General features: G+C 46.9%; 1 protein-coding gene across 1 annotated transcript; it reads right to left on the bottom strand.

The window, feature by feature from the left end:
* Positions 1–684: 684 nt before the first annotated feature.
* Positions 685–26,442, bottom strand: GNL2 (G protein nucleolar 2). Its single transcript, XM_047870315.1, has 16 exons — positions 26,248–26,442; positions 24,339–24,423; positions 23,257–23,351; positions 21,359–21,498; positions 18,609–18,793; positions 14,528–14,594; positions 13,510–13,668; positions 12,625–12,738; positions 8,591–8,719; positions 7,739–7,843; positions 6,794–6,952; positions 6,468–6,581; positions 2,857–3,305; positions 2,453–2,529; positions 1,566–1,651; positions 685–882 (listed from the first exon to the last, which is right to left on the bottom strand). The coding sequence occupies exons 1-16, from the start codon at positions 26,309–26,311 to the stop codon at positions 730–732; spliced, it is 2,181 nt and encodes a 726-aa protein (XP_047726271.1). The 5' UTR covers positions 26,312–26,442; the 3' UTR covers positions 685–729.
* Positions 26,443–27,712: the final 1,270 nt, after the last annotated feature.

The raw sequence follows: 27,712 nt of genomic DNA, 5'->3' as shown, positions 1-27,712 counted from the left end.
AATGCCTCAAGCTACATTCCCAGGGAGCCAAGAAGGACTCTCCTTAGTGGAGCTTTGACCCGACATCATCCCAGTGAAGGCTCCAAGGCTCCCTGGAAGAATCGCATTCCTACAGGAAGAGCTGTGTTCCCAAACATGCCCCACGCAGCTCTAATCTCAGATCTGAAGTCACAGCTTTCACCCTCCTCCGGGTGCCCTGAGGGGACTCTAAGACCCCACCATAAGAGCCTGGCTGGGCTGTCACCGTCGCGAGACAGAACTCTGCTGAGGTGTGCTGGTTCCAGGACTCCTTGGACGTCAAGCACCTACGTCCTGTGGCCAGCTAACAGACACAGCAACAGACAACTGAAGATGCTGTCACTTCTTCCTATTTTAAAGCTTAGGCCGTGTACATTACATCCTTGAGATTTTCTCATTTTTACGCTTCTGTTTCAAACTGCTAATTGCCAGTGTAAGAGAAATGCCGCTCTCCGTTCTGTAGACCTCATCTGTTTCCGTCAGACGCGCAGGACATGGCTATGCTCTGGAGGAACCAAGAAGTGCCAGTGGACCCCATCACGGAAAGCCCTGGGGGCGGACAGACTGTTTTCACCAGCACTGGTGAATGGTTTCAACTGTCAAACCTCAGAACAAAAGCATCATGGCCTTAGAAATGCCAACCGGGCATGAAGAAAATGAACACAGTTTCTAATTGCCTATTTCTGTATAATTTAATAAACTTTTAAAATGTTACTGCTTATGTTTGAATTTTTTGTGTCTGTGTTTCTGTCCCTCTGAGTCATTGGTCTTCTTTTTGTTCCTGTTCCTGTTTTTCACGTTGTGTGTTTCATAGTAGCGGACGCCAACTTTCCTGGATTGCTGCTGCCTCGCTGCTCGCCTCCGCTGTAAGAAAAAAAAAAAAAAATGGCAAAGAAGACAAACCGATCAATCGCGGAAGTCACAGAACAGGCCCCTCTGTTCCTCTGTGCCCCATTCCTGTGCTGCTCTCCCAACCAGTGGAAGCAGCGCTCACAAGGGAGGGCTCCCCTCCCAGACCCAAGTGTGCCCTCCCACTGCAACCCGCGACAGCTCTACAGACTGTCGTCGGGTCATCCGTGCTGGAATCTTTCCTACTGTGCTCCCGACCAGGGGCCCTCTGGTCTAAGGGTAAACAGTTCCAGGAACAAGCTCTTCCCTTCCCAAGAAGGCCCACTCCAGCTCTGAAGAGCCAGTTACTACACTGAACTTCACAGAGGGCAGGGATCTGTCGGCCTGAACGGCTCTGCTCATCACAGAAAACCAAGGGGCCACATAAAACCAGCGGACTTTCTAGAGGACAGTCTACATGTTTGAGGGCAGCGATGAGAACTCCTAAAGCGTAAGACATGAACTCAAGGACCTTCATCCAGTGAGCCAACTCTTGATCCTAACTAACCTCAACTAGGTCACTTAGGACTGGGGTTCCTAGAATTCAACTCCAGACCATCACTTTTAGAGAGCATCGTCTCTTAGGAAATGGATTTCTCCTCTCTACTTTCTAGACCTGGGTGAAGTTTAAGACCAAAACCAAGACCAAGACCACGTACTTCCTTAGATGTAAGCATCCTGCGAGTTTTATTTGAACGGTCCTCTTCCCTCTGTGCCTTCCGCTTCCTTCCCTTTTTGGTAGGTGCTGGAAACAATACATGAGCGCAAAGAAAACAAACAGGAATTCTCTATTCAAAATGTGTCTGTGAATCCTAGGGTGGGAATGAGCTTGACGTGCTGGAAGACCAGTGTGCATGGAGCGTGGGTGGGCACAGCACAAAGCGGGGTGAGACAGGGTGCCTGGGTGGTTCAGTCAGTTGAGCGTCCGACTTCGGCTCAGGTCATGATCTCGCGGCCCATGAGTTCGAGCCCCGCATCGGGCTCTGTGCTGACGGCTCAGAGCCTGGAGCCTGCTTTGGATTCTGTATCTCTCCCTCTCTCTCTCTGCCCCTCATTTGCATTCTGTCTCTGTCTCTCTCAAAAATAAATAAATATTGAAAAAGAAAAAAAAAAAACTATTCTGGAAAAAAAACACAAAAAGAACAAAGTGGGGTGAGGCCGGGAGGGTGCCAGGCTAGGAGGGTCCTGGTGGGCCATGGCAGGATTGGCATTTATGTCAAAGAAACGCACTCCTGATGTAGAAGCTGTGAGTCCCAACGGAGTAAAGAATAAATACCTGATCCACCCTCCTTCCCCCCAGAAAATATGCTGACCCACCCCTAGATAAGGTTACTAAAGTACTCTTCTTACAGGAAGCTTCCTGAATTAATCCCAAGAAATGTGCAGAATAAAAAGTGAATAATCCAACCTGTATCATAAACAGTACATGGTGCCAGTTACGATGAATATCTGTGTGGATGAGCACGAGAGAGGACAGAGAGAGTAAAGTTCGATTCCCCATAGTTCTGAAGACGCAAATCCCATGCCAGTGGTTGCAGTATTTTACCTGTATCTTCCACTTCTTCAGCTGCTCCTTGCTCTTCAGATTTTGCAAAAACCTTCTCACTTAGTCCCTTGGATATTCTGAAACAGAAAAGCCAGGTAACAAAGCTGCCCGCCAGCCCCCTCGACTGCCCAAATCACGTGCCCACCAGGGGGCTGTGACCACCTGGCGGACCACCTTCTGCGCACGGTTGCCACCCCCAGCCCGCCCAAAGCCGCTGGGCCTCTGCCGAAGCCTGAACTAAAGCTTCTCACACTTCATGGAGCTGCACCTTAAAAACCTACAGATCACTTTTTAAAAATGGCAATAACTCCCTTTCACGCCCCATAGAGCCGTGGCTCCAGTACGCATGGCAAGTGTGTGAGAAAAGAACGAGCAAACCGCAATTGGTGAGATGAGGCTGCTACCTGACTGCTGAAAACTTCTTAGCTTTGGCTTTGTTTAAAAATCTCTGATATTTAGCGATCTTCTCATCCAGGGCTTTAATAACCGCCTTGGTGTCATTCTCCGTGTGTTCTTCCTGGGACTCCGGGCAAGACTCCTCCTCTTCGTCTCCTGGTAGCTCCTGTGCCTCCTCCTCCCCTTCGGAAAAGCTCTCAAGCTCTTCGTCAATATCCGACATCTCCAAAGGGACCAGGTCATCCCCCGAAAACTGAGGCACGACATTGATTTTGCCAAAGTTCTGCCGAACTCGTGCCAGGATCTGCTGCATTTCCGAGTCCGCGTCACAGGGACTGTTCTCTTTTTCCTTCTCAGTGACGGGCTCCGATGCTTCGCCTACAGCTGCCGTGATTTCCTCTTCTGGGTTCTTCTGGCTTGTTTCTGTGGGGACTTCCAACGACAAGGAGGATGGGAGCTGTTGAGGCCAAACAACGGGGTGCAGGTGGGGGAGAGAGACGGGATCAGAAAATGCCAACCATTTCTGGCCTCACACCTGGCTCTCAAACGAGGGAGTCCTCCCCCCGGGACTAAGGAAAGTACTGAAAACCTCACACTGGAGTCGTGTCGTTCATCTCCCGGGAGCCATGGTGCGTCAAGCCCAGAAGCCGGCACTAAAGGATCAGAGGGACTCGGCTGGGGGGCCCAAGGAAGAGCCAACTGTGGGTGTTTAACCAGTCACACTATCAGCCATTCCCCACGGTGTGCGATTCCCTCCGCCCCACCTGAGGAGGGCAAGGGATGGGGGTGCTGAGGTAAGCACGCACAAGAGGGGCGCACACAACCGCCCGAGAGCGAAAGCAGAGCGCTGCTCGGGGCGCCGGGACAGGCCCCGGGAGGAAAGGTGTGACCGGGAGGGGCCGAGCCGGGGGACACGCCTGTCTGAGGTAATTAAAGGTGAAGGAGAAGCTCGTGCCAGGCTTTATCCTGGCGCTTTGTGCTTGTAAGCACTGTTTTAACCTTGCGACGGAGACTCCTGGAACTTTAGTGATTTTTCCGAAGGCAAGGGTGGCTACACAAAGCGCTAAATAAGTCAGGAATTCAGAAAATTCAGGAAGTTGCATACAAAATTCGCAGGTACGTTTTTATACCTTTATCCTCAGCTAAGCGTATAGCGTTTGCGTTCTGAAGGAGTGTCAGCCACTACCAAGAAGAATAAAAGAAGAAAATCGCACACTGGGGGAACTAATGATCTGACACACTCAACGACCAGACACGAAGAGTCCAATATCGCCCCACCGTGTGCACACAGGGTCACGGCAGACCCTGCCGACTTCTTCCTCCCTCACGTCCAGCAGCTGGCAAACTCACGACCGTCCAGCGGCTTCCCACCACGTCGCCCTGCCCTCGCCCATGTGGGTCCGGGTCCAGCCCCACGATCTCTCCACACCGCGACCGCAGCACACTTGCTCCCACTCAGGTGCTCCGGGTGGGGGGCAGCCTCTGCCCGCACCCCTCTCCCCTCAAGATACCCGCAGGGCTCCTGCCTCCTACCGTTAAGGGCTCCACCAAAACGCCACTTCCTCAGAGGCCACCCCCAGCCACCCCACGTACAAGAACACTCTCCCATCTCCCAAACCCACTTCCCTGGTCCTGTCCTAGTCACAGTCACCGGTACCTCCCGACGGAACGTATTTATCTCTTTACTATCTGTCCCTGTAGCATAATAACGTATGTTTGGTCTTCGCACCAGAACTGTAAAACCCTCTGCATCTCCTGGGTACAGAAAGGTGTCTTTTGTTATTCATAACGAGTCCCTCTCCACCACCCCAGAGTTTATCTGATGAGATGCTCATGGTGGGGCCTTGCTTCAGAATGGGGGCTGGTCACCAGACGGACCAAGCACTTGATGAGAGGACTAGAGACGGAGTTTGATCACCGATGGCCAATAAATACTTTAGTTAATCAGGCCTACGTAGGGGTGCCAGGGTGGTTCGGTCAGTTGAGCGTCCGACTTCGGCTCAGGTCACGATCTCACAGCTTGTGAGTTCGAGCCCCACATCGGGCTCTGTGCCGAGAGCTCGGAGTCTGGAGCCTGCTTCGGATACTGTGTCTCCCTCTCTCTCTGCCCCTCTCCTGCTCATGCTCTGTCTCAAAAATAAAACATTTAAAAAAAAAAAAAATCAGGCCTACGTAATAGAACCTCCACAAAACACCCTGAAGGATGGGGTCTGGGGAGCTTCTGGGCTGAATGGATTGATATGCTGGGAGGGCACCATGCCCAGAAAGGCCACAGGAACTCCATGCCACCCACAACCCCACTCCTGGCCCTACACATCTCTTCCATTTGCCTGTTCCTGAGCTGTGTCCTCTACAATAAACTGGCTATCGTAAGCAAACCCTTTTCTGAGTTCTGTGAGTTGTTTCAGCACATTACCAAACCTGAGAACCCCTGAATTTGTAGCTGGCTGGACAGAAGTGTGGGTGGCTGGGGAAGCCCATCCGCAGCTGGCCTCTGAAGCGTGGACCATCCTGTGGGGCCGGACCCTAGACCTGTGGGCCTGTGCTAACTCTCGGAGATAGTGCCAGAACTGAATTACTGGACACCCAGCGGTGTCAGAGCATTGCAGAATTGGTGCGGACAAACGAAATGCATCTGGTATCAGAAAAAACCACAAGCTCCTCTGCCGGCATCTGTATACACAGAAGTGCGATAGGCAGGGACTCCTCTAGTTTCACTGCAATACTGCCAGTGCCCAGCACACGGGAGATCCTCAGGACGCTTTTGCTGAATGAACCAATCAATGAGTGAACCAGGAACTGGGTATTTTTGGCTGTTTGGTGGCTTTAGGGGGAGAGGAAGAAAGTTAACACCAGTTTCAGGTATGGTGATGCTGAAATGCTGGAGAAAGTATTCAACTGGAAGTTTCTAGCTAATAACTGAAACACAGAATGGATTTCAGGTAAGAGGGAATGAACCAAAGCTACACAAACCCGAAAGATCAGCATGGAAGTGAAACTTAAAGCCCCCTCTTCAAAAGACTCGGCAGAGCTCTGAAAAAGAGCCTAGAAACAGAAAAGCAAAGGGCCACGGTTGGAGCCTTGTGGTGGTCACTGCCAGGGGGAGGGAAATCCAACAGGAAGGAAGCTTCTCAATTCAGCCCAGAGGCCCCAAATCTAAGACTTCTTTCCCGGACTATAAACTGTACCACTCTCCTTTTCCCCCTAATTACCAGCTTCTTGAGGACAAAAAAGTTATTTATTCCTATATTCCCTGGGCCTGGCATATTGTTGGGCCTCACAAATGTTGAGTCAATCTTGGAAATGTTCCTGTTCCTCAAGCATAAGGACAGACCCAGTATTGGAAAAGCACTTATAGTTACAGCCCTCTTTGTTCGAGGCCCCAAAGGCTGGTATTCAACCTCGGACTTCCACCACACATCTGCTTCCTGGTCTCCAAATGCCATCCCCACCCCCACCCCCACCCCCCACAAGGTCATAGCCACGGCTCTATGGAAGGGGAGACACTGGCACGGACAGACCACACAGGAAAAAGGCGCTCCACAAAGGGAGGCAATCAAGGCACCACGCCTAGGGCAGGAAGTGTGCTCTCCAAAAGGCAGGTCTGCCCCGTTCTTACCTGGGAGGCTGCAGGGGGCTCTGCGTTGGGCGGCTTGACAAAGAAAGGAATCCGGCCCCTCTGCCAGTCATTGAGAACCATCTTACCCACAGTCTGCAAGTCTGGCTCTCCACCCTGAAATGCCACAGAAAGACTCCCCATTAAATTCACAGGCCAAAGCACCTGCTAGTGTGGGGGCACGTCAGCCGCCCCAGGTGCTCGTCACCACCGGCCTGCCAAGTTTCGGACCGCTCCCACCACACATACCCACAAAAAAGGTCCTCGCCACATACACACGTCTGCCGTGTGACCTGCCCTGGTCTCAAGTCTCACAAACCCTCTCTCACCTTCAGTAACTTCCCAGTCCGGAAAGCTAGCTTCTCGAGAAAGTCCTCAGCATTCTCCCAAGAATCAATCTTGTATGTCTTGCTGATATATTCTGGCTTTGCCCGTTCAAGTACAGCACCAATGTGGTCTTCGGGAGTCTTAATTTTTTCAACTTGAACCTAGATGTTCAGAGGAAATTTCTGGCTTACGAGCTTTATATGGAAGCAGTGAAGTTCACATCTGTAACAGTATCTGAAAATAGATTTCAACACCACGATGCAAGGGGAGCCTGGCAGGGGCCGGTCTCCGAGGTGGCCAGACGTGGTCAGGGGAAAGGAACACCACCACACAGCGTCCAGCCAGGGAGCCCGGCACTCAGCTGTAATCCCAGCTCACCACAAACTAACTGTGTGGTTCCTTCCGCAAGCAGTTCAAAGTTGGACTGTTTCATGCCAGTCGCGTACAGAAATGGTTAAAAGCCTGCCAATCCCAGGACACAAAGAGAATTCGATAGTTTAAGCAAAGAGGGGAGGAATGCGCGCAGGACGTATAGCCAGCAGCACTGGTTAAGGTCAAGTGGAACCATTTAAAGTTTTTGGTCATATTCAGAAACAAGTGAGGAAATGCCTGCCTGAGTTCCAAAATGACTCAACCCATAAACCCTCGAAGATGAATTATCACTAAACATAAACAGGCCCTGCTTCCCTTTGGATCCTGTGTGTAAACTACAAACTCTTTTGTGGGATGACATTGACCAGATATGCCCGTGGCTCCACTGACTCCTCAAACAGGCTTTAGCGGAATGGAGAGGCTGCCCTGCAGAGCATCACGTTCCTCAAGTTTGGTCAGACAGGCTGACCCCAAACCGCCTTCCAAATGAGTGAAACGCGAAGGTATCCAGTGTTCCCCACAGAATGCTTCCCCCAAAAGGCAAACAAAGAGCCCGTCAGGACCAAAATACTCACCACTCCTTTTAGCACAATGTCTGTCTCTGAGTCTTCGGAGGGATAAACCACACCCGGGCAGTCGATAAGGAATATCCGACGCATCAAGGTGATATACTGCCAGACCTGAAGTCAGTAAAAAGCCAGAGACTTCCCTGGGTCAAAACTTAAGAGCCCGATTTCACAAATCTCTGATGCTCACCAAGCTAGAAAGGGGTGGGGTCAGGGCTCAAAGAGAAGCAATCTGCTGAGTGATGAAGCAATAAAGCGTCTCCTCTACTTGGGCCACGCACAAGGTGCTTCCTCTAAGTACAGACTACAGCTTCCACCAGCCAAGAGTCTAAAATGAAGGCAGAGGCGGGAGCTCCGTGTGGTATCGCATGGTAATAATCCAGTAAACCTTCTCTGGTTTTTCAAGGTACTCTTGGGAGTCTAATACTGTCCGGCCCCTCCTCCTTTCGGGAGAACCACGTTGATCCTCACTCTGTATCTCAGGGTATGTCCCCCCAACTGCCAGAATCTACCATAACACCTGAGTTTTCTTTCATAACGCTTGCACCAAATACTCTTGGGTTAGTTTTGTTTATGAAAGAAAAAGGCTGGAGTGACCATTTAAAAGAGACTTAAATGTGAACGGCACTTCCCACATCGTGCCAAAGGCACACAGTGCCATACGAACCAGAAACTACTCTCAGTCTTACCAAAATGGGCAGAGACAACTCTGGTAACACTCCAAACTATTATATGGAGACCAAACTCCCATTGGTAGCCTTCACTCAAGAGAAGTAGGTAGAAATCTCCATGCTCTAAACAATCACCCTCTAGGGAAATACAATATGGAGAAGTAAATAAGGCACTTAAAGCCGGACGTACCTTTGTTTCGCCTGCAATGGGGGCCACACTGCAGACTTTCTTGGAGCGCAATGTGTTTATCACGGAGCTCTTGCCAACATTTGGGTAGCCAATGAACCCGACACTGATCTGCTTCTTGTCAGTATGCAACTGTTCAAAAAGAGAATACACACCACACACACACACACACACGGTCATGAACATCCCTTGTGAAAAACAGGTTGTGTTACTTGGCTAATATAAAGAAAATAAGGCAGAAGGGTTACTAGAACTTGATCTAAAACCTAGACACATGCCACCTACATTGCCTGAGTGGGCTGCACACATACACTTATTAATAAATCAGACATGACTCATTTCCTCAAGTTGTCCATGTGCAATTGTTCTTGAATGTTTTAAGGTTAAAAGTATGTAGGTCGAGAAGCAAAGGAAGAAAGAACTTGTTAGTCATCAATTTAGAACATCATCCACGGATAAAATATCTTAAGGGAAGAGAACCTCGGCAGATGGCACCAACTGGCAATCCCATGACCCACCCCTCCTTTGCTCTGCACATTTTGCATCTGCATTGCCAAAAATAAATGACAGAAGTTAAAAAAAAAAACAAAACAAAAAACCAACCTCAGAAGTTAGACCACTGGGTGAAAGTCTCAAGGAGACAGACAGAACTCAACAACTGCCTAAGGCTAGTTGAGGACTTCTAATTCAAGATGGCGGACCCAACGTCCACACTGGCCTCGCTCCTGCCACAACCTCCACTAGGATGACAGCAGTGGGAATGAGCACATACAGGAACTTACAGAACCAGGCATATAAAACAAAAGAATGAGCTGGAGATGAGACAATAAAAACAAACCTACAGGGGCACCCGGGTGGCTCAGTCAGTTGAGCGTCCGACTTCGGCTCAGGTCGTGATCTCGCAGTTCGTGAGTTCAAGCCCCGCATCAGGCTCTGTGCTGACTGCTCAGAGCCTGGAGCCTGCTTCAGATTCTGTCTCCCTCTCTCTGCCCCTTCCCCACTCACGTCCTGTCTCTATCTCTCAAAAATGAATAAACGTTAAAAAAAAATAAAAAAATAAATAAGTAAATAAATAAAAACCTACAACGTTAATAAATCCCTACCAGCTAAGTAGTACCCAACCTGGCTCACTACAAAGATGAAAGCTAAGTGACAAAGTTAGGAAAATTTACAACCCAGCAAAAATATTGCCAAAGAATCACAAAATGGGGAATGGGCAGGACAGCTACCACTGAGGGGGTCTGAAATCAAGACTACTGAGAAGTCTGCAGAGCAGTGACACCACCCCACCCCGGCCTCCCCCACCAGGGGCACGTAGGTTCTCTGCCCCAGAACCTTACCAGATACTGATTTTTTGGAAATCCTACATCTCTGAAAACATTGCATTCTTAGACCTAAAAGGGAACCTGGACTTGTGGATAACAGTAGCTGAAGGCAAGTGATCCCAATGTGATTAAATGAAAGTCTAAATAAATAAATATATGTTTTTAATATTTATTTTTGGGAGAGACAACATGAGCGAGGGAGGGGCACAGAGAGAGGGGGGAACAGAGACTCTGAAGCGGGCTCTGTGCTGACAGCACAAGCTTGGGGCTCAAACCCACAAACTGAGAGATCACAAATTGAGCTGAAGTCGACACTCAACTGACTGAGTCACCAAGGCACCCCATGAAAGTCTAAATATTGACGAGACCCCCAGGTCCCTACTCCCACTGAGCTCCCGAACCCTGCAGCCAAGGGATTATATACATCCCCGGGCTGGAGACTGGAAGATTCCTTTACGGGGAAACTTACACTGACATCTAGAGTGCCCTCCGACAAAATATTGGCTTTTAACCTAGTCACCTGACAGGGAAGTCCAGTATTCAATAGTCTACCCCCCGCATAAAACTTCTACTGGTTGTTTTTTTTTTGGTTTTTTTTTTTTTGAGAGCGAGAGAGAGCAGGCGAGCAAGCAGGGGAGGGGCAGATGGAAAGGAAGAGAATCCCAAGCAGGCTCTGCGCTGTCAGCACAGAGTCCGACACAGGGCTAGACTGCACGAACCGTGAGATCATGACTTGAGCCGAGATCAAGAGTCAGATACTAACTAACTGAACCATCCAGGAACCCCTACGAGACTTTTCTTCAGTGGTTCACCCTTAGATATGAAAACAGGCGAAAATAACTAGACATTTGAAGTGTGACTCTAGTACTACAGACAGAAAAACACAAACTGGCAGGAAACAGAGTTAATATAGGGAGAGAGGAAAATTTCAAAATACCACCATCGTTACCATTCTCAGAAACAGAAAACAGTTCATCTGTGAAACAAAAATGGGGCAGGGCAATTCTTAAAAGTGACAGGCAAAATAAATTTTGCGATAGAACAGCTAGATAATCAAGTCAGAGAAACTTCCCATAAAATAGAGCAAAACATCACAAAGGCACTGAAATAAAGAAAAGAAGATTCAAGAATTAAACCAAGAGAGCACACCCAATTCCTGAACCAGAGAAGAGCTGATGGGGTAGAGGGCGGGAGAATTTCCAAGAAATAATACCGGACAACATCAGGCAAAGTCCCATCCAATGCCTAACTCACTGAACAGTAAAAGACCCACCTTAAAACACATCAATGTGCAATTTTAAAACAGGAGTTTCTTTTTTAAGAGCTCCCAGCCACAAAGGACCAAGAGTTGGAATGGTCCCATTACTCAACAGCACAACAGAAACAGCACAACAGAAGCCACCAGAAGACGATGCGCTGGTGCCCTCGGCATTCTGAGGAGAAACAGTGTGAGGACAGAATAAAGGTATTTCTGAAATGCAAGGTCTCAAAAAATGTTCCTTCTTAAGCACTCCTCCGGAAGCTTTTGGAAAATATGTTCTATTTAAAGGAAAGAGTAAACCAGGAAAGACGAAAAACCAAGAACAAAGATCCTGTGTGGGATCCCTTGATCCCAACGAAATGCTCAGGGTGGCAGTGAAAGGGAACTCCAGGAAGAAGGTTCCGTAGCCGGTCCCGATGGGAAGGGAGGGGCCGAACACTCTCCAAGTTCCCACTCTAGCAGAGGATCTGGTGACGCATTAGTGACAAATGACACAGAGCTAATTAACGCCAGAGAACACAGAAGGTTGCATCAGAGAGGAATTACATTCAGAGTGCTGTGTGGATCAGTGGCAACTGATATCGTACAGTCATGACCACGTAAACGCTGAAGGAAAGAACAATCTGGCCAGATGATGTAGAGCGATGCAGGGAGAATGGAGAGAGGGGAGTACGTGTGGGGACAGAACAGCCATAAGAAACTGAGTCCTCATTTTCCACAGCAGAGACTTAACATATAAATATCTAAAACGGCAGGTGGAAGGGCAGGAGGAGATGAGAAATAGAATCACAATAAGCATGTATAAAAAATATAGAGGAAAATACTAAAGGTAACTAACAGTCACGGGCCGGACATGTTCACTCCTGGGAAGCAGGGAAGGGTGGGACAAAGGACACATGTACTTTGTCAGAAGCCAAGACAGAATGAACTAAACACACAAACACCAAATTGAAGGTACAGAACGTGAAGCTTTGAGAATACCTACTAGGGCGACCTGGCTGCGGGGCTTCCCAGAGAACGACACGGGAGCAGGGACGGGCAGGATGCCCCGCAGGCAGAGGGGACAGAAACTGCACAGGCCTGAGGGCAGAGGTGGCATGGTAGGCTCACAAACCCAGGATGGGGAACACAGCATGGGGAGGGGGTCTGTTCTCAAGCAGAAGACGGACCGTCAGGTGCCAGGGACACGGCAGAAAGGGAGGCAATGCCGGTCAAAGATAGGGGCGATGGTTGAGCCAGAAAACATTTTCCAAAATCCCTTATAACCCCGAGGCTCTAGGAATTTTTACGTTGGAACACACACATTAGGAACACATACGTCTAGGAACACACACTTCTCATGGGCATGATGGGGGAGGTGAGGTGGGTACCCCTCTGCCACATGCTGGCAAGACAAATGCTTTAACAGCCCCGCAGCTGCATGTTCCCGGAGATGGGTCAGGTCCCAGTACCTTTCCAAACTGCCGGAGAAGCTGAATGAATGCTCCTTTGCCGAAGGGGTTGGTAAGACTTGCATGGAAGGCAAGTGTCGGATAATCCTGGGAGAGGACAGCAACCCAACGTTTCTAAAGTGGGGAGAGAAGATGCTGGTGAGTTGTAACCTGTTTATTCACAATACAGGAAGAGTCGGAGCTGGAGTAACAGACTGCATTTCAAATACACAGCTATCCTAGGAAATGGTAGCTGTAATTCTTTAAAATGTGTGGTTTTTTTTTTTAATGTTTATATTAGAGACAGAGTGTGAGCAGAGGAGGGGCTGAGCGAGAGAGGGAGACATGGAATCAGAAGCAGGTTCCAGGCTCTGAGCTGTCAGCACAGAGCCCGATGCGGGACTGGAACTCGCGAACCACCAGATCATGACCTGAGCCGAAATCGAAGGCTTAACCGACAGAGCCACCCAGGTGCCTCAAATGTTTTTTGTTTTGTTTTTTTTTAAATGAAACTTAACACTTTGTCTTTTGTCTACGAACACGGACAGAACAATTACAAAAATGCCTTCGTTGCGACTAAATGCAATTGATGTGACATAATATGGGACAGGCCAGCGGCTGTGGCAGCTGTCTCCACGCAAAGGGGCCTCATCATCCGTCCAGGGGATACTGGCAATTGTGCCTTCACCAACCATCAGGGGATAAGAGATAACTCTGCCCCCTGTCAGTGAAGCACATTTTGCTTCTGTTTTCAGTGAAAACACTTCCGTGGCTACTATGTGAGAAGTGTGATACTTTACTGTCTCAAATCCTAAAAACCGTGAAACTGACTCATCTACAGAGAACACAGCCTACGAGGAGCTGAGCGGCCTGGCAGTCTGGCAGTGGATAAGCAGCCGTACTTACTGTTGCCCAGGTTGGAACAAGGTCACATTTGTTAAGAACAAAAATAAGGTGCTTCCAGGGTTTTTCCTTCTTCAAGTAAGTCTCAATGTGAGGGGAACGGGTACCCATCGGATCTCTGGCATCAAGAACTTGAACTACAACATCTGAGGAATCTATCACCTGCAATTCAAAGAGGCAAAAGTGATTTGCTTTAGTGAAATGAGAAATGGGAGAGGGATGACATCTAAGGGAACCCAGGGAAAAGAAAGCAATAGTGAGGACTTCAAAACAGGAGTAGCCAATCCTGATGCCCAGTGATCAGAATTCAAAACTTTCTCCATCCTGTGAGTGTCAGAAACTTGTTGAATTTCAAACAGGAAAACTGACTTAGGTGAAACCCACCTTACTTCGTGACTACTATCGATTATTGAATGGAACCATTCACTTCTTAGATTTCTAAAAGTTTCTGCTGCCACAGCTTTTGTGTATTGTACAAAAACCTAAAAAATTTAGTTTGCCTTCAGGGTGCTGCTTTCCGGTTATGTTACTGTTGGATTATGGGACTGTGCTTGAAAGCCTCTGTCACCAAGGTTGATCTCTAGCATGTGGACATAAAACTCAGCCAGCTGAAGAGTGCTGGACCAGGAATCAGGACACAGAATCTCCCACTAACCAGCTGAGTGAGTTGGGTGAGGAATTCAATCTTTCTAGACCTGTGTTCTCGCCTGTAAACGAGACGGCTGGACTACGAAACTTAAAAATCCCCACACGGCTCCACCACATACGATAAATGTAAGGTCTGTGTATGGCAGCTGTTACTATTACGTGAGCAATAAAAAGAAATCAAATGCAGTTATCGAGAACAATGGCAGTACATACGTGGGCACACCTATTCCGTTTTTGTGAGGGAATGAGGACAGAATGGGCAGCGGAGTCTGGGCTTTATTTGACAGATCTTCGATACGTCAAGATTACTTCTCTCATAGAAAATCACGAAAGCCAAGGGGAACGCTCAACGAGAAAGAACTGCAAGTCTTACCTTATAGAGCTCACCCCATATTCTCTTGGACTGTCCCTTTTTATAGATCTCTTCTTGGGCTTCGTTTCTAAGTAAGAAAACACTCAAAGTGAGCAAGTGAAGCCCTACAAAGGGGAAGAGGATGTTTAGGGAAGAGCCGGCCATGTGCCACGGGAAAAGGGCACTAAAACTACTTGGAGACGGACCAAGAGCAAATTTAATTTAAAAAGTGACTATATCCAATCCAAATGTCCATCGATGGATGAATGGACTTAAAAATGTGTTGCAAACATAATGGAGTATTATTCAGGAACGAAAAAGAATAAAGTACTAACACAGGCTACAACATGAATGACCCTGGAGACATTCTGGTAATGAAACAAGCCAGACACGAAAGGACACACACTGTAGGACTGCACTTACTATCAAGTACCTCTCACAAGGGTAGTCAGACTCCTAAGAGACAGAGGTAGAATGGTGGCCACCAAGCACTGGGGAGAGCAGGGGAGGGGACGTTACTGTTTAATGGGGAAAGACTTTCAGTTTGGGATAATGTAAAGGATTCTGGCAGTAGACCCGGAGCAGGGACGGCTGCATAACCACGTGAACGTACTTAATGCCACTGACTTGCAGGCTTAAAGATGCCTGAAAAGATAAAATTGTATGTCCAGTTTACCACAGTAAAAAATGTAAAATTTAAAATAAAGTGACTCAAGAAATAACGGGTGTTGGCAGGGATGCGGATAAAAAGGAACCTTCACGTACTGCTGGAGGGAATGCAAACTGGTGCAGCCACTTGGAAAACACTATGGAGGGGGCGCCCGGGTGGCTCAGTCGGTTAAGCATCTGACTGATTTCAGCTCAGGTCACGTTCTCATGGTTCGTGAGTCTGAGCCCTGGTCAGTCTCCGTACCAACAATGCAGAGTCTGCTTGGGATTCTCTCGCTTTCCCGCTCTCTCTGCCCTCCCATAACTGCGCTCTCTTTGCTCTCAAAATAAACGTAAAACCAAAAAAACAGTATGGAGTTTCCTCAAAAAATTAAAAATGGAGCTAGAGAGTGTAATGCTAAGTGAAATGAGTTGGTCAGAGAAAGACAAATACCATGTGATCTCACTCATATGTGGAATTTAAGAAACAAAACAAACTAGCAAAAAAAAAAAAAAAAAAAAAAAGAGAGAGAAACAAACCAACCAACAGACTTTTAACTAAAGAGAACCGATGGTTACCCAAAGGGGAGGTGGGGGGGCGGGGGATGGGAAAAATAGGTGAAGGGGATTAAAGAGTACACTTACCATGATAAATAAATTTAAAACATTTAAAAATTTATGGGGCGCCTGGGTGGCTCAGTCAGTTGAGCATCTGATTTCAGCTCAGGTCATGATCTCACCACTCATGAGTTCGAGCCCCGCGTCAGGCTCTCTGTGCTGACAGCTCCGAGCCTGGAGCCTGCTTCAGATTTTATGTCTCCCTCTCTCTGCCCCTCTCCCTCTCATGCTCTCTCAAAAATAAACATTAAAAAATTTTTTTTAAAGAGAATGGTATATCAATTAAAAAATTTTAAACCATACATCATACATAAAAAATATGGAAAAATTAAAACAAATATTTTAAAAGGCAACTGTAATTAGGCAACATGTCATAGAAGATTATGAAAAGGATTTGGCAAGACCTGAACCATAATCTACACTCCCATATGAAGTGAAATTTTTCTGATAAGGCTGAGAATCTGTTTATCCACTAACCTCACAGATATTTACCCAGTGTCTTGGAAACAAAACCAGTTTTCTTCTCTCCCCCCCCCCCCCCCATTATATACTGCACCTTTGGGAGGGGGAAAAATTCACATCAGCAGAGGCACACAAAGTCCAAATACTTATTTTTAATTTAATGTTTGTTTATTTTTGAGAGAGAGACAGCACCAGTGGGGGAGGGCAGGGGGAGGGGGGAGACACAGAATCCGAAGCAGGCTCCAGGCGCTGAGCTGTCAGCACAGAGCCCGACGTGGAGCTCGAACTCACGAACCGGGAGATCACGACCTGAGCCAAAGTTGGATGCTTAACCTAAGGAGCCACCTAGGCGCCCTCCAAATACGTCTAAGAAGAAATGAACTTGCTACCGCTTTTGCTTGGCCTCAGATGGCCTGACTTACTCTCCAGGAGACGCACAGTTAGAAAACAGGCCGCCGACAGCACTGGGGCAGCCCTAGTGCAGGTGAGCAACAGCACCTCTTTGCTGAGGCATCTGGGACACTCACGAGCGGTGAAGAGGGGACACGGCAACGCTTTCTGGAGGGCACCGGGCAGCTGTCTGTCAAAAACACGCATGCTGGGGCGCCTGGGTGGCTTGGTCGGTTAAGCGTCCGACTTCGGCTCAGGTCATGATCTCACGGTCCGGGAGTTCGAGCCCCGCGTCGGGCTCTGTGCTGACCGCTCAGAGCCTGGAGCCTGTTTCAGATTCTGTGTCTCCCTCTCTCTCTGCCCCTCCCCTGTTCATGCTCTGTCTCTCTCTGTCTCAAAAATAAATAAACGTTAAAAAAAAATTAAAAAAAAAAAAAAAAAACACGCATGCTCTCTGACACAGCCATTTCCCCCATAAGAATGTATCTTAGGGGAATAATTAAGGAGAAAGATTTAGTCACACGGATGCTTTACCCTAGCCTTATTTACCACAGGGCAAAACTACAAACGGCATAAATGTCCCACAGCGGGACTGTCGATGAGTACTACCATGGAAATCTATTTTTTTAATGGAAATTTATTCTTAATAATTTAGAAAAATATATTAAAATAAAAAGTAAGTTCAGGGCACCTGGGTGGCTCAGTCAGTTGAGTGTCTGACTTTGGCTCGGATCATGATCCCACCGTTCGTGAGTTCGAGCCTCGTGTCGGGCTCTGTGCTGACAGCTCAGAGCCTGGAGCCTGCTTCAGATTCTGTGTCTCCCTCTCTCTCTGCCCCTCCCCTGCTTGCACTCCGTCTCTCTCTCAGAAGTAAAAAAACATTTAAACATTAAGGAAAAAAAGGGGGGGGGGTAAGTTAAAATACACTCTTAAGGGGGTGCCTGGGTGGCTCAGTCAGTTAAGTGCCCAACGTCGGCTCAGGTCATGATCTCACGGTCCATGCGTTCGAGCCCCAAGTTGGGCTCTGTGTCGACGGCTCTGAGCCTGGAGCCCGCTTCAGATCTGTGTCTTCCTCTCTCTCTCTGCCCCTCCCCCGCTCACACTCTGTCTCCCCCCGCAAAAATAAACATTAAAAATTAAAAAAAAACAACAACACTCTTAAGGTATTATAAATGAAAACTGAGTGTAAAAAAGATCCAAAATAATACATCTAACAGTGACTAATTCTTGATACTTTTTGGGCATGAACTCTATGAGAATATGATATGACAAAAGGTATCAATCCTTCTCCTCCCCCTCCGCAGCAAACATAAAAATGACAAAACACTGCCACCTCTACACATGTACATACATTTCCCACATTATCTTCAGAAGGTCACAGGAAATTCAAAGACCATCCATGAACCCCCAGTGGTCCAGAGTCTCTGATTAAGGAAGCCCTGACATTGATGATTTTAACAATTTAATAACATGGTCGGTGGGACTAGGAGTTCTTAGTTTTTGTTGCATTTCTAATTTAACTATATATTCTAAATTGTCTACGACAGAATCTACTGCTATTATTATGAAGAAAAAAACAATCATGAAAAAAAGAGACCCAGAGAAAACAAGCCACCTCAGAAATTATTTTCCATCTGGCCCCAACGTCACAAATTTTTCTAGCGTAAGGGAAGAAGATCACTATCTAGAAGGTAAGCACCAAGCTTCATATAGGTAAAATAAAGGTACAAAAATATTTTGTTGCAGGGCACCTGGGTGGTCTGTTGAGTGTCCAACTCTTGATTTTGGCTCAGGCCATATCTCAGTTTGTGAGTTGGAGCCCTAGTCCGCCTCTGCGCTGACAACGCGGAGCCTGCTAGGGATTCTCTCCCTCCCTCCCTCTCTCTGCCCCTCCCCTGGCGCATCTTCTGTCTCCAAATAAAGTCAAAAAAAAGTTTTGTTGCACAAGAGCAAATGATGAGAGCAGATGACACCCAAACCGTACCTCACCCCAGGGTCTTCGGTGACCAGGTCACGATCCTTGCCCTGGTCGTAGCTCTCGCTGGACATTTCTGCATTTTCTAGAAGAGACTGCATATCACTCGCAAATAAGTTTGGTCGCTTCCTCTGTGACTTAGGGCCGAATGTAGTTTCAAAGCTTTCGGTGTCAAGAATGTGCACCTTGGAGTTCTAAAGAGAAAACAGAGTTTCACGTAAAGCTAAGGAAAGCACTGAGCAAAAACAGACAGTTTAAAACCTACCCAGGAAAGGCTTCCCGCTTTTGTTTTTTCAAAGCTCAACCCATACCAAAAACTACAACAGGGATGCAGCCTGGTTTCAAATTTGAAATGCTTAAATAGCAAAAGCACTTGTTCCCCAATCCTAAAGTTCTATAAGCCTCCTTGGAGAAATACAAAAGTAATACAAAGAGTCAAAGCAAATATGAATAGTTGTGTAAGACTTGCCAAAAACTCTGCTTTATTTCATTTATCATAAACTTTAGTCATATGTAATTACGGCCACAATGATAAAAATTAACTTATCTTTTCTTTTCTTTTTTGAGTTTTCAAACAAGTGCATAAAATTCGCCAAATTCACAGATTTTGTCAAGGACAATTATACTCAAATTTGTGTTCTTTTTTAAACCAACTGTAAATGCCAACTTTTTCTTGGAAGTTCACTTCTTTCATGGCCAAAAGGAATTGCTTGTTTTGTAAGATGCATTTTAGTTTCAGATAACATTTTTCCTAATTTAGGTAACGTTTTTATTAAATGCACATGGAAAGCCTTCAGATGAAAAACATCTAGCAGAAGTCCAAAGTAATAGTTTAGATGTGATAAAAGGAACCTGATACTAACTAGAACTTGATGTGCCTGTAAAGGAGTTACGGGCATAGGAATTTTTGAAGCAGGATAAAAGTCGAAGTCTGAGTTAGGATCTAACACGTAACAGAACGTTAACAGACGGCAGAGTATAGCCTCAAAAAAAAAAATCACCCTCTGCCCCTCAGTACAAAGCTCCTCTGTGAGCACCAGCCACTAAACACGGATGATGGACCGGCCCCTATGGCTTCTGACCTTGATCGCCCCCTCCAATTCCTAAAGATCCTTAAGCTGTTGTCATTTTTTTTAGATTCTCTAACCCCTCTCTTAGTTCGGTTTTACAGGGGAACCAGGTACTGATGTCAGCGGGAAAACTGTGACCAAAGTTATTCTCGGAAAGCTCATAAATAACCTATCAAGTACAGTACACACACAGATGTGTGTGTGTGTGTGTGAGTCCATACGTTAACGAGCATCACGCAGCTATAGCAGTATTTAACAAAGCACACAAATAAGTGACAGTATTTTTGCTGGACTGCTACAGAATTATAGTAATTATAACGCACATGTAGCTGACGACAGTGTAAAAGTTAAAGCATATCTGACTGGACTCCCCTGTGCAGGGATCTAGGATTAAACTTTATAAGGAGCAGTAGATACCACACTAAAATAAAACAGGGAAGGTTTTTCAAGGCCAAAGCAGTAAAGGCATCCCGTACTCTTGAGTATTATCTGCATCAAAATACCAGCTGACTGGTGCAGCTGTCCATCCTTCACTCTATAGATCAGATACTTGGCACGGAGTTTTAGAAGCACTGAACAACTAGAATGAGCAACAAAGCAATAAATCCATAATAAGCCCTCTCTGTTCTCCTCGTAAACAAGATTCAATAGTTTGTGAAAAGATGGCTTTAGGGAGAACAGACCAAGAGAACAAGGGAAATGAGCAACTTGTCTGTGGTTCGTGAATTACACTCATGTGTTTCCCTGAAAGAAAACAGTCATTCCACTAATAGGTGCCATTCTTCTAGTCCGTCATAAAACAAAGCATAATTGACAAAACCTGAGGCAATAACCAGGCCTTGGTTTTTATTTTGTTCTGCGAGTAAACAATTTGCTTTGAACTGTTTAATCCATGCATGCATGTCAATGTTTCCTTCCCCTCCTTACATTTGAACTGAGGCTTACGTACTGGCTACATTTCTGAGAATTAATATTCGATGCAAGTAAAAGCGAGCAAACATGAGGCCATTTCTTTGGTTCCGTGTGAAACTCGTTCCACTCAAGCAGGATTCAGTCCTCACTGTCCTTCAACCACAGTGGTTAAGAACCAATCTGCCCAGCACCCTTTCCTTCACTAGAAAGAATTCCAAGGGTCTCACAGAAGCCCAAAGTACATAGCACCAAAGGCCTCCCTCCTACCAACCCAGTCCTAACTCTACATTTCCCCGAAGTCTGAAGGAGTTACCACTTAAACCAGTTTGCCTACCCCAAAAAACCCAAAATACAACTAGTATTAGTAATAGCCATGATCTAGTCAGCTCTAATTAACGGCAGTGGGCTATGACCTCACTGTATGCCAAATGCTTCATCTGGTCACCCAAGGAAGTCGGTTTTCTTGACTTTATGGCCGGGAAGTGAAAGCCCATGGAGATACCTAAGGCTCTAGGAAGGGGGAGAGCAAAGGCTAAGTGGGACCTGACTCCCAAGCCTGCGCTCTGATCCACTAGGTAATGCGCCCTCCTGACACAACGCAATTCATACTAGGGTAAGGCCCTAACACAGATGAAAGGAGAAGTCTCAGAAAGTTCATCAGTACTGCATTAAAGCCACTCTTCCCTATGGAAAAACACAAAAGACAAACATGTTAGAGCTGGATCGGTGTGGAGTGTGCCCACGAAATTCCATTGCCAGGGATATCCTCCAACTTACGTGAGGCTGGATCCGATCGTGGAGAAGAGACATGGGTAGCTTGCTTTGCTTCATGACAACTTTGTATGGATCCTTCATAACTGTGCCCATTTCCTCTTGAAATTTTTGTAACGACGACTGTTTAATCACACGTGTGTTTCCTGTTTTATGGAAGAATGTTGTCATTTATAAACAACTCCTTTTTGATTCTGCATCCTTCTTCCCAAAGACACAGGGAAAGGCAAGAAAGACTCTGTTACCCTGGCTTGCCCAAACATCCAATACATCTGTCCCATGTAGCCATTTTGAAATTTAAAGGGGGGGGGGGGGGAATAAAACAAAAAAACTGCCTCTCCTGCACTCATACACTATGAACTAATCCACCAACCACACACACAAAGGGTTTCAAGAGTTTTCCAAGCCCAGTTTCCTGACTGGATGAAACTGAAAAATCAACATCACTGAATGGAACTGAGATTTGACAACTATCCTATACTTCCTGCGAGATCTGGCAAAGAAATCTGGAGCCAATCACAGCTGAAGTACTCATATACAAAGGGAATCTTGAAGCACAGAACCTGAGTCACAATTACTGCCTTTAGGGTTATGAGGGTTTGAAGGGACTATTGAGTTCACCAATAAATCCATGCAAGGGAACAAAATAAAGCTACATAACACTAGCTGGGGAACTCCTTGTAAGTGAGGGAGCCTGAAACACATATTCAACAAAACAGCATGGGCAGCACAAATACAGAACTCAAGATGGTGAGGGCCAAGGGGCCACTGGCTGCTACACTGCCCACGTCTTCCCCCACCTAATCCCCACTGCAGCCCTAGGAAAATAGGGACTATTTTTATCCCCATTTTAGAGACAAGGAAGTCAACCAACAGAGAAGCCTAATAACTTGCCCACGGTCACAGAAATGGCAGAATTAGGATTCACACCCAGATGGTCTGGACCTAGAGTCACAGTCTCCAGAGAGGCTAAAACACCTCTCTAAAACGTTTTCTTGGACACCTTCCCGTGTTGCCGCTTCCTAGAGGGTATCCCCTCAAAAGATGTGAGAGACACTCAAAGGTAGTTGTCACCTGCCTCCACGCACAGAGATCAAACACCAAGCAAACCATGGGGTGTGACCTGACGTGCCCACGCACCTAGCAGGGACTGAGAGAAAGCCCGGCCTCAACTGGAGGCCGACTTTCCAAAGCAAGAAGCCCTGACTCCGCTCTCTTTGCTCCTGGGAAAAGGCCAACAAGAGACCCTTGCACGGCCAGTGTAGGTGCCCATGAAGAACTGTTTCAAAGGAGCTTCCAGCCAATGCACTTGTGCTTCGAGTTAAAGGCACAGGCGTTACCTGCAAGGCACCCTCCAGGCCACCGGAAAGGACGAGATGACAGCTCTCAGGTTCTGTGAAAGCAGGTCACCAAGGACGGACTTATCTGTTTAAGAGGGTTCACTTACAATGAACAATGAGCTCTTTACACAAAGAACTTGTTGAGGGGCCGCCTGGGTGGCTAGGCCGGTGAAGCGTCTGACTTCAGCTCAGGTCATGATCTCGTGGTTCGTGGGTTCAAGCCCCACAGTGGGCTCTGTGCTAGCAGGGCGGAGCCTGCTTGGGATTCTCTCTCCCTCTCTCTCTCTCTGGCCCTCCCCCACTGGAGCTTTCTCTCTCTCAAAAAAAAAAAAAAAAAAAAAAAAGGAAAAAAAAGAAGAACTTGTTTCTGGAATCCAACACCGCCACCACTACTTTTCTTAGCACTTTTCCCACTACGGGTACTTCTCATCCCTTTCTCCTATAACCCCCGACAGTACTACTCGCCCAAAAGCTTCTGCCTTTTAGACCCCTTTTAGGCCTACTTTTTTCCATACAGCGCACATTCGGTAGAACAAAGTGACAGGGGACAGTGACAGTACTCACCAAACCATTTAATATTTGGCTCCACTCTTGCCACCGTGCCAGAAGCCACGGTTGACTGATATTGCAGAGGCTTAATCACTTTACCACGACTGTTCCTAAATGGAGGAAATAACAGATTTTGGTTGATGACAGAAGAAAGGCAACAGAAAAGCTTGGTTTACAGAATACCCTTTCCATCAAAAGGACCTTTTTTTCTTTTTCTGGTTTTAAATGATCATGAAATACAGATTTCAGTAAACAAAAAGTACTTCTACATTTGAAACAGATTGTCCAAAAGCCATTTAAACCTCTTGCAACAGAGCACGTAATGATTTCTGCTGGATGAATAACAAATAACGCTGATGTCTGAAAATCTGTTTACTGTTTGTTTGCTTTTTTTTAAAAAGGAAAAAAAAAAACCGCCACATACTTGAGTTTCTGCGGTAATTATTTGAAGGCCGGTTTAAACGAGTTTTAAGTAGAGGGTGATTTATGCTGGAACTCAAAATTTTAAAACAAACAGCAGAGTAGGTGACTAAGGAAGATTAAGTTCATTGACATTTGTGCTTTAAACACATCTTTCAGAATGGATGAAGAATCTAATTACCAAACAAATTAAGACCAGCTAGCAAAATGCCATGGTCAGCAAGTCCCTGTGGTAGAGGCTGCCTCAGCAGAACTCCCAGTTGTGATGAGTTTCCAAGTGCCACAATGTTGTGATCTAAAGTTTCGCATTAAAAAACAAGTTTTCTGGCTGCTTTCATAACTACAGTCCTATATGCTTTGTGAAAGAAAACCAGATTTCTAGCTGAGGGATATGTAACTTGAGATTTCATGTGCCATTCGTGGAGGGCGAGGCTGTGAGGAATAAAACCTCGATTTGTCCTACAGTCTTGTGACACAATCACTGTTTCACCACCCACTACCCACGCCTTTAACCGGAACCTTACAGTTTATCATAACAACACCCATATAAGATGACATCTGAAAATACACTACTGGTATTTGGGGAAAGCGGGTGTGGGAAGGTCATAGGTTATGAGGTCTCAGCTACAAGTCCAGGGCACGAAGGGAAAGGGGGCATGGCAGTGTGCAATGCTCACCTGCGTTCCTTCTGCCTGTACATATTCAGGCGCCGGATTGTGGCCCGGTCCCTCATGTTCTGGCCTCCTGCTCCCTGTACTCGATCTAGGAAAGACAGAAGTCGACCGCAAGCTATTTGATAACCAAGTTTCAATATGCTCATTGCCTCAAACATACCAACTAGCTCAAAGTAGGCAAGCTGCTGCCCTGCCTCACTGCAAAATATCTACTCTCCCCTACGTCGTCCCGACAAAATTATGATCACCGGAAGCTACATGGTATGACAAAGGTGACCTAACCTCTGACCCTCAATATGACTGCGTTTGATAAGCGTTAATAATTGTGAGCATTAATCATGGCACTGTGTGATCCACAGTGCAGGCATCATCTCATGTAATCCATGCAATAACCCTATCAGGAGAGACACGTTATCCTCATTCTGCAAGCTGAGAAACTGAGGCACAGGTGGCCAGACGCCTTGCCGAAGATCACACAGCTACTAAACGGCAGAGCCAGAATTTAAACAAAAGCATTCGACCACTGTCTGTGCTCTCTACCTCTGTGGAACCAATACGGAGTGCCTGCTGTATGCAAGGCACCACGGAGACTACATATTTTGATACCTAAGTATTCCTTATGTACCAGTTTCTTAATTTCCTAATGTTTGAGTTTAGTTTCATCAACAGCAACATAGGTAGCAAATCTTGCCTTACATCTGAGAGAGAGGACAAATAAGCATGTTAATACTGGCCTAGCTCTTCCCGTTGGGGATGTCTTCAAGTCACCTGCCTACTCCTGAAGCGATGCAGTAGAAAACAGGCTGAAATCCCAGTGCTGACGGCTCTACTCACCAACTTTGCCAACCGTGATGAGCCACTTCCCCAATTTTGGCCCTGGCTCCTCACCTACAACATTGTAACCCCTAAGGGCCTTTTTGGGTCTGACATTCTGAGATCCCAGGGTACAGAAATTGCATAATTTATCAGCAATCCAGGGAAAGCATTCAACATCAACTGAAGTCATCAAAAACTTTAGGCCACATTTTCAAAAAAGGATTATTACGGGCACCTGGGTGGCTCAGTCGGTTGGGTGTCCGAGTTCGGCTCAGGTCATGATCTCACAGCTGGTGAGTTCGAGCCCCGTCTCTGGCTCTGTGTTGACAGCTCGGAGCCTGGGGAGCCTGCCTTGGATTCTGTGTCTCCCTCTCTCTCTCTACCCCTCCTCTGCTCATGCTCTGTCTCTCTCCAATGGAAGAGACTCCCCCAAAGATTATCTTGTTCATCCCGCAAGTGGAAGCTCAGCAAAGCGCACAAACATCTCCAAAAACATCTTTATTGAAATGATCATTATCCGTCCACCTGCAGTGTTTCCGTGCGCTTTACCAGGCAGGATGACTCCAACAGCCAAATGTACAATCCCTTTCTCATTTAAATGGTCAAAGCTAGAGTGGCAGGCAAGTGTGGTCAAGTGTAAAATGCCAGCTGGGTCGGCCTACACCACTTTTAATCTGACTATCCAATTAACTCCTAATCATACAAGTCTGAAACATATATATTGGGAGAGAGGCTGATCCACCTAGGAACACAAGAGGAGGTCGAGATAACTTCCCTCTCCAACTCAGAGCTTCCCAGTCTCTGCATTTCACAACTGGAGATGCCCCATGGCTGTCAGGCCCAAGGGTTCACTTTCCCCGACTTTAGAAACTGGTGCGTGGCACCTGGCCCTGAGAGGCGTGCAAGATGTCAGCCCTCCTCAGTGCCTGCGAATGAAAAAACCACCTTCTGCCTTCTCGTACCCAATAGCCACTCGGCTCGAGGCCACTCCAAGTTATTTGCCACCCGGGTATCCCTCCTCCCCCTCGATCCCCTCGGAGCCCTCCCTACCAAGCTTCCTCCAAGCTCCACCCTCCGCGAGCCCCGCCGCCCGTACCAGGGTTTGTGCTGGCCTTGGAGGGGTTGATGGTGCTCCGTCCTTTGTACTTGGGCTTCACCATCTTGCCGACGGGACCGGCACCGGAGCGCTAGGTCCGGCCTCTGTCGAGTAAACGAGCTCGTAACTTTCCAGGTCCGGCCGAAACGACCCGCGGGAACCACGCTGGACCACGTGGGCACGGGCGACGTCACTTCCGCTCGCGCCCTTCGCTTTCCCGGCACGACTTCCTGCGAACGCACGGCGCGCGCCGCCGCTCCCCTGGCTCCGCCCCCGTCCCGGCCGCTTAGCCTTCGCGGTGCGTAGAGCCCCGCCCCTCTCGCTCCCTAGCAACCGCCAAGCTGCTCCTCCCTGGCGGCCTCCTAGGTACCCTCGCTTCCCAGGCCAATGGCACAAGCTTAAGTTCAATTATCTTCTGAGGTTGCCCTCTAACCCTTCCAAAGGTGGCTGACCAAATAGCAGTCAGACTTTGTCGCCCTTCTTAAAATTCCAATAGCGCATCACACTTACAGAGAGAAAGAAATTCAAGACTCCTTGCCATCCCTACAGAATTCTGCAGGATCTGGCCCCCGCCTATTTATCTAGCCTCACTTGTACCTCCCTCCCAGTGGTTATTCTGACATTCACTCTGGATCCCTCCGCCTGAATCACTCTTTCCTGGAAACTTTGAACAGCTAGTTCCTTCAGGTCATTCCGTTCTTAGCTCAGATATCACCTACTGGTAAGCTTGCAAGATTTCCGCACATAAAAATACAGGATACCCAGTTAAATTAGGATTTCAGATAAACAGTAATTCCTAGTGTATGTGCCATGCAATATTTGGGACATGCTTTCACTAAAAAAAATAAATTCATTGTCTATCTGAAATTCTAATTTAACTGGGCATCTGGGATTTTATCTGGCAATCCTTTCTACTGAGAGAAAACTTTCCTGTCTGATCTTTCCAAATCAGCTGCCTCCCTCCCTTCTGCAGTTATTCTGTGTTACTTGTTTCATGACATTTATCACTAGCTGAAATTATGATATTTACAGGTCTATCAGAGCTTCCCTAAAACTAGAATGTAATTTTCTCGAGAGCAGGGACTTTGTAGGTTTGTTCACTACTGTAATTCCAAGACTTTGAATAGCACTTGATACACAGTAAGGAGTCAATAAGTATTCACTGAGTGAAGGGATAGAGAAATGGTATTTTAGCTCAGCCTGTTGTAAAAAAAAAAAAAAAATACCATGGACCGGGTGCCTTAAACAGCAAACATTTCTCACAGTTCTGGAGGCTGGGAAGTCCAAAGTCAGAGTGTCAGCAGAGTCGTATTCCTAGAACTCTCTCCCCAGCCTGCAGACAGCTAATTACCTCCCACAGGCCCCACCTCCAAACACCATCACGTTGGAAATTACAGCTTCAATGGATGAATTTTAGGGGGACACAAACATTTAGTTAATAGCAGATGGGAATGCCTCTTGCCCT

This window comes from Prionailurus viverrinus, chromosome C1, assembly GCF_022837055.1.
Source record: "Prionailurus viverrinus isolate Anna chromosome C1, UM_Priviv_1.0, whole genome shotgun sequence".
NCBI classification, from domain to species: Eukaryota; Metazoa; Chordata; class Mammalia; order Carnivora; family Felidae; genus Prionailurus; species Prionailurus viverrinus.
This window is presented reverse-complemented; position numbering and strand designations above follow the sequence as displayed.